General features: G+C 38.5%; 2 protein-coding genes across 8 annotated transcripts in view; one reads left to right on the top strand and one right to left on the bottom strand.

Annotated features, from left to right (window-relative positions):
* Window positions 1-4,840: 4,840 nt before the first annotated feature.
* ttc8 (tetratricopeptide repeat domain 8) lies at window positions 4,841-10,528 on the bottom strand. 2 transcript variants are annotated; one of them, XM_020054012.3, is made up of 14 exons: window positions 10,242-10,528; window positions 9,763-9,792; window positions 9,449-9,569; window positions 9,195-9,258; window positions 8,770-9,019; window positions 8,631-8,675; window positions 8,449-8,534; window positions 8,260-8,347; window positions 7,767-7,877; window positions 7,401-7,540; window positions 6,771-6,945; window positions 5,705-5,827; window positions 5,404-5,487; window positions 4,841-5,300 (listed from the first exon to the last, which is right to left on the bottom strand). In XM_020054012.3, the coding sequence occupies exons 1-14, from the start codon at window positions 10,353-10,355 to the stop codon at window positions 5,184-5,186; spliced, it is 1,548 nt and encodes a 515-aa protein (XP_019909571.1). In that variant the 5' UTR covers window positions 10,356-10,528; the 3' UTR covers window positions 4,841-5,183. The 2 variants fall into 2 exon arrangements, with proteins under 2 accessions (XP_019909571.1, XP_010896191.1); XM_010897889.5 differs by lacking the exon at window positions 9,763-9,792.
* Window positions 10,529-12,714: 2,186 nt separating this feature from the next.
* eml5 (EMAP like 5) overlaps window positions 12,715-15,919 on the top strand; it is a 45,983-nt gene continuing 42,778 nt past the window's right edge. For all 6 annotated transcript variants that reach the window (XR_004576872.1, XM_020054447.3, XM_020054448.3 and 3 more), the window contains exon 1: window positions 12,715-13,220. Coding sequence is in view for 5 of the 6 variants with exons in the window: in XM_020054447.3 (XP_019910006.1) it covers window positions 13,024-13,220 (197 nt within the window). In the remaining variant the exon portion in view is untranslated. The remainder of the gene's footprint in view (window positions 13,221-15,919) is intronic.

Genomic DNA, 15,919 nt, shown 5'->3' on the forward strand with positions numbered 1-15,919 from the left:
TGGGACAAAATATCCGGACCCTTTTGGGTACGATGAAGTATCGGCCATCCTGGACCTTGGACATGTCGGATGTTTGTATCTCCATATCACAGTTATCAACATTCAGGCTGAAACAGCATGAATGGTCACATCTGCCATTGGTCACATCTGACAACCAGCCCTGCAGAAGAATAGGGCAGAGCCCCGTCTGCCCCACACTGATCCAATATGTGCAGCACTCTGTGGGTTCCTCTGAAACTATTGGTATGTGTTCAAACATCTGGCCACAATGACAAACTGTCTGCAGCTTCGGCAGGAGCTAATGGGGATCTAAATAAGCAAACAAAAACAGAACCCTTTTACACCTTGAACTTTGACTATGCCCTCCTATGTGTATGTCTGAGCCAGTCAGAAAGCTCTCTGAAATTAAACATTTTGCATGTTTATAAGCTCTATAAGTTGTGTTGTCTGGAACCATGCCAATAGTTTACTGAAGACAAACTTTGATGATCCCTTTTAGAATTCACATTTACCATAAGAGATGGGCCCAGCTTTCCACAGTTCCGATTGGTTGCAATATGTTTGGGGCTGCTTAGTGCTCTTCTACTGGTTGTTGCCATTGTGTTGGGAGTATACTGTGAGAAACCATCCAGTCATCTCAATACTTTGTATGTTTATCTCTCATTTTCAATGTTTATGCCATCATTGGTGTCCTTTTAGTGTACTTTTTCTGCACAGTGATATTATTTCTTTCCTCCTCATAGGTAACAGAGTCAGCATTAATCACCTTGCTCTACATCAGAACTTGACACAGCTCAGCAGTGAGCTGGAGCAACTCAGAATCACACACCATCATCTGTTTGAAGATAAATACTTAGCACAAAGAAGGCTAAACATAGCGAGCATAAACATGCATCTAGAAGATACTGAATTACAGCAACAGACAACCCGCAATGATAATTCAGACACAGATTGAGAGCCTTTTTAAAAGAGAATACGCAACTGCAAATCCGAAAATCTTCACTTGGTAAGAAAACTTTGCTCTGAACAGGAGAAATAAAACAAGAAATACAATGTGTCTTTTCAGTGAAAAGCTGTGGTCAATATTTGCCAAAATGGGATCTGTTTAACGTGTTACTATTTTGCCATTACTGAGGATATTGAGCCGAGAAGCTGGACAGAGGCAAGGAAAGAAAATGTAAGTCATGGAGCTGACCTGGTTCTGATAGATAGTTGGAAGAAGCAGGTAAGGCATGGAGCTGACCTGGTTCTGATAGATAGTTGGAAGAAGCAGGTAAGGCATGGAGCTGACCTGGTTCCGATAGATAGTTGGAAGAAGCAGGTAAGGCATGGAGCTGACCTGGTTCCGATAGATAGTTGGAAGAAGCAGGTAAGGCATGGAGCTGACCTGGTTCTGATAGATAGTTGGAAGAAGCCGGTAAGGCATGGACTATCATTTCAAACTCCGGTGTGGAACTAAGAACAACAGAGGGTGACAGCAGTGTGGGGGGTTTCAACTACAAAATATTATACAGCCCAATAGTAAAGCTTTTCTTGCTTCTCTCTCTATTTTTCTTTCTGGCTGACTTAACTCAGGAAGGTCTTATTCAAATATCTCATTTTATTTCACAATGATCCAGAAAAAAAATCCACTTAAAATTATATGAATATGGTGTGAAGTTAGGTGGGGTATATGTATGCACTCATACTGGTTAAGAATGTCTGCTTAAGACTTAAATGGGCAGTTACATACAATTTACTACATTTACTAAAAAAACATATTCCAATGACGTGCTTACCCCTGATTCAACTCAGTCCCATCCAGCCACTTCCAGGTTCCCCCTTTCTCATCATCCTTCAATCCAATCCAAAACCCTGTTTGGGGCCAAGGTCCTGAGCTGTATCTTAACGCTTCTATTGCCTTAATTATAAAATCCTAAGCACACACACACACACACACACACACACTCCATTAATATAATTTTTCATGTGCCATGTTCAAACCATCTTTAAGAGACATGGTTGAGCTACACAATACATTTTAGATACTTTCAGACGATTTGGACATGAAAATATCAGCACCTAAACCTGGGTTGGATTTGTCCTGCGAAAAAGCTAAAATGTTAGCATTTAGAAACAGTGACGCAGAGACTAAACAATGCATGGACTGATTTCAAACAATGTCCATAGAATGCTTACAGGATAAGAAAACAGGATTTAGAAATGTGGGTGAAAAATCCCAATCTGCTTTAACACAGTACAAAGACGGACAAAAACAAACCTTGAACTTCGTTCAAGGTGCTTTGTAGATGGGCAGGCTAACAATGCTACGATTACTAAGTTACTGGAATTAGTTTGTTAACTAACTTGTTTTAATGTATTCTGTTACCACTGCACACTAAGAGCTACACTGATTTTACTATCGTACAGCTGGTGACAGATTGTCTAAATACCAACCTTTCTTCAAGGTACTGGGCACCTGAGGAGCCGAATGATATAAATAACGTGGACTGTGCGGCCACTTACTCCAAAAACCCCCCTAGTGGTACTTGGCATCCAATGATGACTTGGATTGACACCCCCTGTACATTTCCACTGAAATGGATATGTGAAATGAAAGCAGATTTGTAGTAATTTGTCTTTGTAATAAGCCTTGACAAAAGTCAAGGTTGAACTTTTTGCCTCTTTTGTACATGCAGTTCCATATTGAGCAAGTTTTTTGTTATTGGAAGGCATCCTGTATTCCCTGAGGACACAAACACTTACACGTTCACTCCACTCAAACAACCAATGGTCTCTCATTATTCACATAAAGTACTGAAATTGGGTAATTGCTAAACAAATCATCCACAGACAGTTATCTGTTAAATAGTTATTTTATTCTAATACCAGTAAGCCACAGACAGGTAATAAAGAATTATGATATATATAATAAATGGTTTAAAGGGAACATACAGTAAGTTGATATGCCAGGATGATTTGATCCAGGCTGGTTTTATGGGAATATGTAAAAAAGTGCAGGATATTTTCATTAGGGAAAATATCTTGCACTTGTATACCGACTGTCCACTAGGGGCAGTGGTGAGCACATTTAACATTAAAGAGGGGCTGTTTGGCAGGGCGCTTGGGATTGGTGCAACACTCCTGACCATCCAGTGGTTGCAAGTTCAAATCCACAGAGAGGTGCTTTTTCCCTTCTAACCTTCCCTCCAGGACTGTGATGCCTAACTTTACCTGTAACTTTCACCGCAGACGTACTGGAAAGATGGAGAGCCCTACGATCACAATGAATGGAATGGGCAGCAATCTATCCCAATGTCATTATGTCCCAGGATGCTGCTTTGTAAGCGTACACATCCATATGAATTAAATGTATTTTGAGTAAAGAAAGTATCAAACTGTAAATTAAAATATAACTAATGTGTAAATAGTACATTGAGTATGTATGTAAAAATGTTTATTGCAAAACTTAAATGTCCCATTTTGCTAATTTTCGAATCTTTACAATACTCACCCTACACTGAACAAATGTCTTAACCATAATGTAAAGTGTTGGTCCCATGTTTCATGATCTAAAATAAAACATTCCAGACAATTTCCATACACATAATCTCTCAAAATGATTGCATTTTTGTTTAAAATGTGTTTACACACCTGTGAGTATTTCTTAGCCTTGCCCGTCCATCCATCTGATTAGATTGGCATCTCAAGAAGTGGTTTGAAAAGTGTGATCATTAGATAGGTGTACCATATGCTGGTGACATTAAAAGGCCTCTTTAAAATTTGGTTTTGTACTAAAAGTCTCAATAGAATCCTGACTGCAGGAATGTCCCAGATAATTTAATGATTATCTCCTTACAATAACCCATCAATGACATCTTAAAGAATTTGGCAATAAGTCCAACCGGCCTCACCACCGACAGAACACATATAACCACACCAGGGCAGGACCTCCACATCTGTCTTCTTAACCTGCTGGACTGTCCAAGATCAGCTACCTGGACAGCTGAAATAACTCTGGGTTGGCAATACTAAAGAAATTCTGCACAAACTGTAATAAACCATCTCAGGGAATCTCATCTGTGTCTTATGACCCAGGCTCCTATTTTTTTCCCAAGGTATCTGTGCCCAATGTGAAATCGATTAAGGTTTGTTGATTTTATTTCAATTGCCTGATTTCCTTATAATTAAAATCTTTCCAATTGTTGCATGTTGTGTTTACATTTTTGTTTAGTGTATACAATCAGAATGTATTCCAAAACATTCTGATTGTTTTTGAGTTTATACATTACAAACACCACAGACTAGAAATTCCAGTGAGAATTGTGATGACAAAATACAGCCCAGGTTTAAATATGAATACACTATAAAAATATAGCAATATAAATACAGCACTGTGCAAAAGTCTTAGGCACCTAAAAGTGAAACTAAAGTCATTTATTTGGATAGTAAGTGTTTATTTGGAAAAAACATTTTATATTCATATATTCATATATTATAATTTTTTTTTAAACTTACTACCCAAATAAATGGCCTTAGTTCGACTTTCAGGTGCCTAAGACTTTTGCACAGTCCTGTACATTTCCGTTCACGTTCCATGTTCATACTTCAGTGCTTAGAAGTAACTTATTTTAAGTCTCTAAACAAACATTGAAGACATAAAAACTATAGAATACTATAGAATACAGTAGGGAGAACAAATATTTGATACACTGTTGATTTTGCAGGTTTTGTGATTTGTATAGGTCTGTGATTTTTTAATCATAGGTACACTTCAACTGTGAGAGACGGACTCTAAAACAAAAATCCAGAAGATCACATCCAGAAGAAAATCATACAATTTTTGTTTTAGATTCCGTCACTCACAGTTGAAGTGTTCCGATGATAAAAATTACAGACTTCTACATGCTTTGTAAGTAGGAAAACCTGTGTATCAAATACTTGTTCTCTCCACTGTACTTAGATTAAAGCAAATAACATGTTGGGCCAGGCAGTTGTAAACAACTTTTAAATTATTTGTGTGTTGTGAGTTTGATTGCCCTTCACATAATTCTGTTCCTGCGAGCAAAATATATTTCTCTAGATCATGATAAAGTCTAACCACAATAGGAGGCCTTTTAACTGTTATTAAATTCTATGAAAACTGAGTATGTGAGATATCACACAGGCTGGTTGGACTCAGATCAGGTGTGTCAATAAGTATTTCATAATACAGCAAAGTGCTGGCGCAAGTGTTTCAAGATCTGCTGGGTATCTACATGCTCGGGAAAAGCATCTTCTGACTTCAGGGCAGCTGTGTAGCTACTCTGCAGATCTCCAATCTGAATAAAGGAGAAGAAAAACAGCACATATGATCACCCATGTTGGTGCATTTTAGAAGCTGAATACATTCATACGAAAGTGCTAAAATAAGTATCCCATTACCTTTTCTGACAGGGTGGAATAGTTGAAGTGTGGTTCATACATGTGAGGGGCGAGCGATGCAGCTGTCTGGAGCAAGGCTTTGGACTGTGTTGCAAAAAAGACATAATCACAACCAAAACAACCATTCTGAAAAAGACTATCAAATTCGTCATTAAGTGTATATACTATAAACTACTTTTTAAATAAAGTCCAGTTGGGCAAAGAAAGTAAGAAAATGTATAAAACTGCTGCAAGTTGCTTTGGGTAAGAGAATCTGCAGAAGGACTTAAATGTTCATTGACAGAGCCCCCGGTTCATTCACCTGCTCAATGCGACCCTTGCGTAGCTCCAGCACGGCTAGGTTATTATAGGCCTCAGCATGGTCATTGTTAAACGCCAAAGCCAGTTTAAAACATTGGTAGGCCAGGGTCAGGTCTCCAATTCCCTATGAAGAGATTCAGAAGACACAAAAAAGTAGTGATGGGAGATCTGTTAAAATCATCCAGCCTGAGGTTGGATCCTGTTGAAAACAACAAAGTTAAATAACAGGAGATGGTGCTGTAGAGTAAATGCTGTAAATCTATGTGCTTAATTTTACTCCCTGACACTTGACCAGATAAATGTCTTGACCTTGGCCTTTGTTAACCAATAAGAAAGGTGTGTAAAACTCCTGCTGCGTTATTGGCTTAATCAGCGTAACCTCCTAACCAATCATCTCCCACAACATCTCCCACTGGTCTTGTTCACCCAGCCCACAACGGCACCAGTACATTGTAATGTTGTGGCAGAGCAGAACCAGCCTGAGCTGATTCCTCATTACACTGACAGATAAGGCACTTATTAGGATCCAGCCACCTTATTAATATTATTTTGTAGTGGTCGCAAGCAGCATGATTTTAGTTTTTTTTGTTTTCATACAAATATTTCCCAACAAGAAACCAATGTCACTATAAAAAAAAAAATATATATATATATATATATGATTGTCAGGGTTTTTAAAACGAAATATCAAATAGAATGACATTTTAATGTACCATTTGTAATTCTGTAATAGATCAAGGGTCTGAACAATTTTGCAAGGCACTGTACCTAAAATAAAGGAACATACCATTTCTTCTGGTACCTCGTGCTGACATAATGGACAAACGCCTGTGTATATTATCAAATCTCAGGAAAAAACACTTGTTCAAGAAAGAAGAAAATTGGATGTCACATCGTGTACCTAAGTCCTCGGAGAGTCATGGACATTATTACACCAATTAGAGTTACGATGACTTACTCTGCGTTAGGGTGAAGTGTTGGTGCTACTAGGTAAAACACTGAGATTCACTGAAACGATTCACCACTTTGGCGCGAGGTTAGCCTTTGCTAAGCTAATGCTCACCCACCACGGCTATGTGTCCGATGTTGTACCAGACGTCAGCCTGTTCCTCATCATTAGCCACCAGGGCCAGAGCCCTCTCGAAGGAGGAAAGGGTCATGTCATACTGCTGGGCGTAAAAGCAACACAGTCCCAGGTTGTTGTACAGCTGGCAATTATAAACCCCCATCTGCAGCAGCCGTCTACAGGAAAGGATGGTTAAAGGGATGACTGTCAAACCCTGCAGCCAGAAAAGGCATGTGCATCCACTGACACTCCTGACATCCTTGGAGTGCACATGAATAGACATAATAGTAAGAGTAACAAGAAGGAATTACAGGATGTGGTATGTGTGTGTGTGTGTGTGTGTGTGTGTGTGTGTGTTTGTTTTATAGACTGAATTAGGTAGGAAATAAGTGAGTCCATTCTAACACACAGAAGTATACTTATTGCTATTTAAATAGCACAAATACTTTTTCACTACTATGTAGTATACTTAAGTACAACATAGGACTTTGGTGTATTCCAAAATAATACAATTTAAGTATACAGCTTTTTTGACTTGGAAAGGATATGTTAAGTTTAGAGTTAAGGTCAGGGAAGACAGATTTTGTTTGTAAGTCCACAAAAGGCTGTGTGGGGGTGTGTTGTGACTAACCTGTAAAAGCGCAGAGCGATCTCTGGTTGGTCTGTGTAAAAGTAATTGCTGCCTATACAGGCAATAGCCTCAACGTGAGTGTTGTCCTGCTTTAGGACATCTTTGTAGTACTCTGTGGCTGAGGTGATGTTATTCATTTCCTGTGAGAGAGACATAACTACTATAAAGACGGTTTTAAAATCCACTGGTCAACTTACATCTATTCTCTCCACTGACAACAGACCTATTTCATAGCAAAACATTTGGCTCTACATTTCAGGGCATTAAGCTGCTCATTTTGGATGACCTATTTGAAGTTTCAGCCTTTACTTTAAGACCACCTCACAACAGAGTTTACCAGAACAGTTTCGGGATAGTTCTACATGCCTCGTGAATGCGAGCGATTCCTGTCAAGAGAGTGACCTCCCCAGGGAAGTGGTCCAGACCTTGCTTGAAAAGGTTGAGCGCAGTTACCGGCTGATCAAGGCGCTGATACACCTTTTCAAGTGGCATAACAGAATAATAATTAGACTTATGTCATTTGTTTACAGATAAAGTCGATTTAGGTGTGTAGATAGATAAAACATGTTTTTACACTATTGACATTTATAAAAACAGCAAGGCAGTTAACCTAAACTGCTTCTAGGTAGTTGCTGGGGAAAAATTGTGTTCTTTGTCATACAAACGGATTATATTAAGCAAAATAAACAGTACCAGTCAGTGGTTTGAGCACCTATTCTAGTTAAGTGTCCAAACTTTTGACTGGCCCTGTATGTGTTTTTCTGTGACAAAAACAAAACAAAAAAAAGATGAATATGCTATGATAAATATACATCATTTTTCAAAAGGGATAGAGACTAAGTAGTTTGTATGTTGTTACCTTGGCCAGATAGAGGTATGTGTCCACCACCTCTTGATGATTGAGAGCAGATCGGAACTGTTTTTCTGATTCCCGGTATAAACCAAGTCTGTCAATACAAATAGTCACAATGCAGTAGAACTGCTGTGGTACTACAGCATGCATGTATTAACAGACACCTCTGATCTAATTAATTAGCTAAAGCATTACCTGTAGTAGCATTTGCCTAGCTGGACTTTCCACCACCAGTCTTTAAACTGAGCGTTCTCAGTGGCCAAAGCAGCCAAGTCTAATGCCTGTACACCAATCCAGACAGCAAAGTTACCAATTACTAAAACCTCACAATTAAAAACCCCATGGAAAGCCTAAGTTGTATTTTCTATTCAACTCACATTTTTTACATCATTTTCATGATGGAAGATGTACTCAAACAGGGTCTGGGGGTAAAAAAAAAAGATTTTACACAGGTTGACCTCAAAGAAATAAGGGCAGTGTCTCAATTTTGCCGTATATTCATTTGATTACTCTTACCCTGGACAAATTGGGTTTCCGGGCATATTTGGCCAAGTTGAGTCTAGACATGTTTATAAATGGTCCCTCGGGATTGGTAAGCATGGAGGCTGTTCCCAGCCGGACAAATCTCCCAGACGCACTAGTGACAGGGCGGGCAGTGTGTGCTGTGCGAGGAGTCCTGATGGCTTGTTCCATCGTCCCTGGTCTGCCAGACTGGGTACTGGGCCTCACAAACCCAGTAATAGGGCGTCCAGATTGTGTCATGGGCCTATTTTCAGGACAAATGCTCAGTTTAGAACTGACCTTATGGCTTTCCAGGGCACATAACACCGCACACAACTTAATGTCAGAAAAAATGTTACAGAGAAAACACAATGTCAGATGGGGATATGCTTGGAATAGACAATTTTCCTAATAGTTGTAAATATAAAAAAGTTAAATGCCTTATTGCTGGAGTGGGTCCACCTCCATGACTTGTACCGGGAAGCCTCAGTGATGTCCCAGGACCTAAAAGACAGCTTATTTACAGTACACTCAAAGAGCTGAGATAGTTTCAAAATATTTGACCAGAACAGATGCAGAATAGTTAAATACTGTATAATTGAGATTGACAGGTAGACCATGAGATGTACTGCTTGGCCGATGCCCCAACCAGGAAAAACTCCTTGCCCACTGAGACAGTACTGTTCAGACTTACGGGCAACCTGGGCAATGGAGCTCTCATCAAGTGTCATCTCAGCAATGCCCTCTTGGTCCACCTCAACCTCATCAATGTACACCATCTCTGTTAGAGCACGGGTCTTCAGACTCCACGCAGCCTGTTGAACAAGAAACAGGTTGCTGTGTGATTAGAAGGTATGAGAAGTTAGGGAACTCAACACCAATATACTACTCATATATAAGAAATTTTGCTTTTCATTCTATATCTATGTATTTCAATATTATGACAGAACATGCCTGTTCAGAATGTCAAGAGAAGACAACATAAAGAGCACAGCATGAAAAGGTTACCTCTGAGATATGTGATGAGGAGTCAGCCTCCTTTTAAGAAAGCAGTGAGTGAAATGGTTAGAGTAAAAGGACAGATTTGATGCATAAATTAAGATAGGAAATAGTGAGCACATTGCAAGAAAATGGAAGCTGAGAGTTGCTGGGTAGATGAACTAAAGTACATGTGAGATGAAATGGGCTTATTGTGACCCTTTGACGGTTCAGTTGGTCACAGTTAGGTCAAAACTGTTGAAATATGATATGCAGCTAACTTTCATTCAACACGTCGTTAAATAAGACATTATTCCAAAGCAAAGGCATAATGTAGCACCTCTACTGGCAATAATTAAGAAGAGGGTAGCTAGCTATCAAAAATGATTCCGAAAATGTGAAATAATAGTTCGCTAACATTCTTATCAACAGTGCCTACGTGTGTTAGCTTGCTGGCTAAATTGGATTAATGCTTGAAACTGGCTTGTTAGCTAGTTTGTTATTTTCACCTGGTCATATGGACTGTCCTCCAAAATCTTCGAACAAATATCGGAACATGGTTGGAACCTCCGTCTTCTGAAGTAGCTCCATGCAAGAAACAAGGGATCCATCGGTACCTCCATTTTGTCTTCTTTGTGGTGCTAAAATAAATAAAGTGGTACCTCGCTAGAACGCTAACTATGTCCAGGGCTTATACCGTAGCTATCTATAAACGAACGCTAAGCTTGTTGCTGCTTGCTTGAACAGAAAGCGTCCTGTCGTCACTCCCAGCAACCGAGGAGATCACATTTTGGGTACACTTGATTGATCTCACTCGGTGTGCCGGTGTAGGTGGAGATATCTGCACTATTTGTTTATTCAGAAGTTCATTGACATGACATGAAAGAGACGGCTAGCCAGAAATGCTAATTCATAGATTACCCCAGACATAAAATAAATAGTCAGGAATAACATCAAACATTCAATTTCCAAAAACACATATAAAAAGTTCCAAGGATTATAATGTTTTTAAACATTATACTGTAGTAAGAATATGTTATTTCTCGCACTTAACAATATTTTTAATAAATATTCATGTTCAATTAAAATCGATTACAGATTTCAAATGTGTTCATGTATAGTATGAATAATTTTCCAGTTAGTATAAAAATTTTAATGACTCATTCAGTATCTCTGACAAATTACAAATTACATTATAAAGTATTTTACTTTAATTGAAATGCTTAATCTTTATGGAGGTAACAAGCTTTCAGGGGAAATATTCTGACAGAGGTTTTCCTAGCTCCTGCTTCAAGATCGTATTGCTTTCTGTTTCATGTTTTGGCTGGGAAACTGTATAAGCAATTTTTGATGTGAAAAGGGCTTCAAAAATAAATAAATATATATAATAAATTGGTTGTTTTTTTTCTAATTTGGAATGTTTCTGATGGTTTAGCCCTATTTTCCATGCAGAGCAGCAACAGTTTTTCAACATGAACTTTTCTTTTGAGGTCCAGCCACACCATTTAAATTAGGTTTAGTTCTATTGACTAGGCCATTCCAAACCTTTAACTGTATTGTTTTTACACATTTGGACATCTTAATTTCAAAAAATAATACAAATAACACATACAATTGAAATTGCTATAATTTCTGCAATTCTCACTTCCGGTGTTCCACGGGTGTTCCACGGGTGTTCCACGGGTGTTCCACGGGTGTTCCACGGGTGTTCCACATGGTGTTCTATAATTGCTATGTGGATGACACTCTCCCCATTTCTCCTTCCCACATTCTGACACCCAGGTTACAAAACACATGGATCTGGGCCAAACCTTGACAAGCCAGAGCTGTTTTTTCACTTAGGAAAGCTTGTCCAAGACCTTTCCATCACAGTTGATAACTCCACAATCTCCCTCTCCCAGAGTGCAAAAAACCTTGTTGTGACCCTTGACAACACCCTGCCATTCTCCTCGAACAACAAAGTGGTGTCTCACTCCTGCAGGTTCGTGCTCTACAACATTCGTAGAGTACAACCTCATCTCACACAGGAAATGGTACAGGTACTAATCCAGGCACTATGTCTGTGAAGTTACAGTAGGACAGCAAATTCCCATTTTCAGAAAATCTCTGAAACCCTGCCTTTTTAAAAAGTTATTGCTTAACATTTTATTTGTTATTGATTTTACTCTTCTTTCTACCACTGACTTTGTTACTTTGTAAGGTGTACTTACTACCACTAACTATAAGTCACTGAGTGTATAACACTGTCTGATTAATGACTAAAATGTAAATTCATTTGTAATAAATTTTTTCTCTGTCATAATGATAATATGTGACAGGTATTTGTTACGTAATAAGCCTATTTAACATGTTTTTCAGGAGAGTATTTTCTTCCTTAAAGCCATGTATACATTGTACAGCAATGGTATTCAAATCTGGACTTGAAGCCAGTTACACTTTATTTTTTCATTGCAACCCTCTATTCAGTGACTTATTTTGACCTGGGACACCTCAATTCATTTCTGTTTTACCTCAATTAATGATGAGGTAAAATAGAAAACTAACACACGTCAGACCTTGTAGGGTAAGATTTGAATACCCCTGCGGTACATTATAGCTAACTTGACCATATTTAAAACAAATGTCTAAACCTCACCTTCAATTAACACCCAAAAAACGAATTTATGAATTTATTTACACATTTTTAACTTTGTGGCTGTAGAATATGACTTTATACATATGGAAATGACTGGAAATCCTTTTGGGATTGACAGCTGTCAAAAGCTTCCTTGTATTGACTGGAAACAATTGGGTACAACCAGGGTTAAAGAACATCTTTAGGGGAGGACATTCATCCATTTGTAATGATTGCAATTGGTCCGTGACCATCCCTTCAAACTATAAATAGAATTCTGAGGATGTGATTGGGCAGCTTGTTGATCTATCAACTTTTTTGGGCGGGTCTTGTAAATAAACGCGAAAACTCCATCTTTGTGGGATTTGAGAAGAGCTTCGACCTGTCTCGAGCGGGGCACCTAGTCTAAGGGAGAAGTAGATCTAGATTTATGCTTCTCACTATGAAAAGGACAGCATAGTTTAACCGTTTTGAAGTAAATACAAGCATAGGCTATCATCTCAAAGTAAAGCTAGATTCAGTGAGATTTAAATACACATGGTAGTCAAAAGCCCGCTATAACCGCTTCTGCCGGATACAATGCATTTCCATTGGAACTGAGGGATATGGGATTTAATTAAATCCATCTTGGTGAATGAAGAATTATAAAATACTCACAACAGAGAATAAGTACCGACATGGCTGACAGGACCGCTCCGAATTGTCACCTGCGACTAGAATGGGTTTACGGGTATCGGGGACATCAGTGCCGCAACAACCTGTACTACACAGCGGCCAAGGAGATTGTCTACTTCGTCGCTGGTGTGGGAGTAGTGTATAACACACGGGAACACAAGCAAAAATTTTACTTGGGACACAACGATGATATAATCAGGTAATCCTAATGTCAGAAACGCATTCATTCACAGATGTGACTAAATCCCGTAGGAGGAGGATCGCGGGGAGATGGCACTAATTTAAAAACTACATTATGAAGTTAATATTTCCGGAGATGATAGGCTCTTTTCCTACAAGTCTATTAAATAGAGGTTATGATTTGTATAAAGTGACTAAACAGATTCAACGAGTCAGAATGATAACTTAAGAGGTAAACCGTCTCTCAGCACCTACTAGATGGACAGCGACTTTATCAAAACAAGCTGTCGTTTCTACAGCTACTGATAAGACAGCTAGAAGCTTGTAGACGAAGTCACGTGAACTTGTTAGTTTTCTTTAAACGATGCAGTTGCTGTATCCTATATTTTCTTTTACGTACAGCATTTTACTGACATCTTACTGCAGTGTCCCACAGGGCCCCTTGTGCTCTTGCTACAAAGTAGAATGTAAAATACAGTAACTCTGCTCTGCATTCACTATCCAAAACTTACACCCACAATGGTTGCTCAGTGACCCATTAGCTCTCTAGTTAAATGGGAATGGATACATTTGAATAATTTCGGATCCTTCAGATTTTTTGGGGAAACCTGTAGTCTTAAAAATTAGTTTTTCAAATTAGTTTATTTATTGTTGTGGGTCAGACTAACTAGAATTAACACAGAGACCCGAATCCCTTTCATTTTTCTGATTGGTCGATAAATGGGTTGTAAGTCAGCCAACCTCTTGAGAAAAGCACCTTTTATTATAACTAGCACTCTGAGATTATGGTTGTTTCATTTCTAAACCTACATAGATCCTTATAGTGATGCATTGTACTAAATGATCTGTGTGCCCTGCTCCAAGTGACATTGATGTCATTGTATGGGTTGGCCTGGACATGGATTATACTGAATGTTGTAGTGTCGTCAGTCAGCTGTTCTGCTGCTCCATTATTAATTGGTCAACAGAGGGACAGTCATTGACCTGCCTTCTGTGTGAAGGTCCTCGGTTCAAATGAAGGGAGGAAGAGAGCCATCTCCTATTACATATGCGTACCATAGTCAGTGAAAGAATAAACACCACTATTGTAGATGTCACATTTCTCTGCTTTAAAATGACTTCTATATTTAGATTCTATTGGTCATATCACTTGTGGAATAGATGATCCTCCAATTTAAGATGTACTAAATGACTATGTATTGATTGCATATTTCTTCACACTCCAGAGGTAATACTTGGTGGAAGCACATTTGGTTACAGCAATCATTTATTTTGAATATGATTCTCCAAACTTGATGTGCAACATCCATTGTTTTAGTCCAGTGGTATTAAAACACGTTCATTAAGGAAGGGACCCCTATATTGACACCTTATCTGTGTCTTTTAGTGAGAATTGCAACAATTTATGAATACTTATTAACGTTGTTTCGATTTTTAGGAGATAAAATAAAAAAGTATTAGAAAAATGGGAGGATTGTGCAAGGTGTTTAACTTAACTTGGCAATCTATTGGAGGTAGTTTGGCACAAGCATGGTTGCATGAATTACTTTTAACAACACTGCTAGCTTATTACTTATGGGTTAACTTCTTAACATCAAGCACAAATGAGACACATCAAAATTGTTTTCCTTACACATTAGTAGCTAGTTGAGGACCAATTAAATCAAATGGCTTTCAAAATGTTATGTGCTAGCAGAGATTGGCCTTGTCTGAGACCAGGGTAATGCGTAGGCTTTAGCTTTGTGAACTAATACAGTCTTTTGTGGTGCACAGATTACTTTATTTTGGTATGGGATCAGGGGTTGCAGTGTGAATCAGACACAGAAGAAATAACTCCAGCTGGCCCGCTCTCTCTCAGATTGCACAAAGTCATGTATGAAAGATACAGTCTCCTTAGATAGCAGTGGGATTTTAAGTCATCTCCCCCCTCACTCGGCAGTGTTTTCATGTTGTAAAAAAGAAACTGCCACAACTGCCACTGTCACATAGCTCTTTTTACAGTCAAGGGAGCCAAACATTTATTGGTTAGGGTCAATCTGTGTAATTTAGGGCCACTTTATTCACTTCTTCTGTTTGTGTTGTACTTCTGTTGTGTTTTTTATGTTGAATGAATTAGTTGCTCTCCTCACATCGCTCTCCTTATTGTATCTTGCCCTGTGGGATCTTCTTTCTGCTGTTCTCCCGGTCTGACTTATTTTGACCATACCATAACTTAACAACCAACTATTCAAAATATGATAATCAAACCAAGTGTAAACATGTTGTTTCAACGTTTGCCTAGTGGATCACATATAGGCAACTCTACTGTTATCCAGTTGCCAAAAACACCAATGTTAACATATATTTACCACTCAAATTTTTTTTAATGATAATTTTATCTTGACATACAAATTGACTTTCCATTTAATCAGAGTACTGTATACATTTGCAACTCCGTTTCCAAAATAGTTGGGACACTGCGTAGATGGCAAATAAAAACCGAATGCAATGATGTGCAAATCATTTATCCCTGTATTTAATTGAAAATAGTACAAAGACAACATATGACAACATATGACATTTTGAAATTGATAAATGCTCATGTTTTTCGAAAAGAAATACCTGCCCACTATGAATTTGATGCCAGCTACACATATCAAAAAACGTTGTGTTCTTTTAGATTGTGGTCTATGGTGCACAACCTTTGTTGCACATCTTTATCAAGGCTGCCACTCATTG

The sequence above is a fragment of the Esox lucius genome, chromosome 15 (assembly GCF_011004845.1).
Source record: "Esox lucius isolate fEsoLuc1 chromosome 15, fEsoLuc1.pri, whole genome shotgun sequence".
NCBI lineage: Eukaryota > Metazoa > Chordata > Actinopteri > Esociformes > Esocidae > Esox > Esox lucius.

Bases quoted from the DNA above. Each gene is read 5' to 3' on its own strand.
- ttc8 (XM_020054012.3), bottom strand. From the start codon at position 10,355: ATGGAGGTACCGATGGATCCCTTGTTTCTTGCATGGAGCTACTTCAGA. The intron at 8,535-8,630 runs GTGAGTTGAATA...ATTGGTGTACAG, and splicing joins ATGAAAATGATGTAAAAAAT to GCATTAGACTTGGCTGCTTT. The intron at 5,301-5,403 runs GTAATGGGATAC...TCCTTTATTCAG, and splicing joins ATTCCACCCTGTCAGAAAAG to ATTGGAGATCTGCAGAGTAG.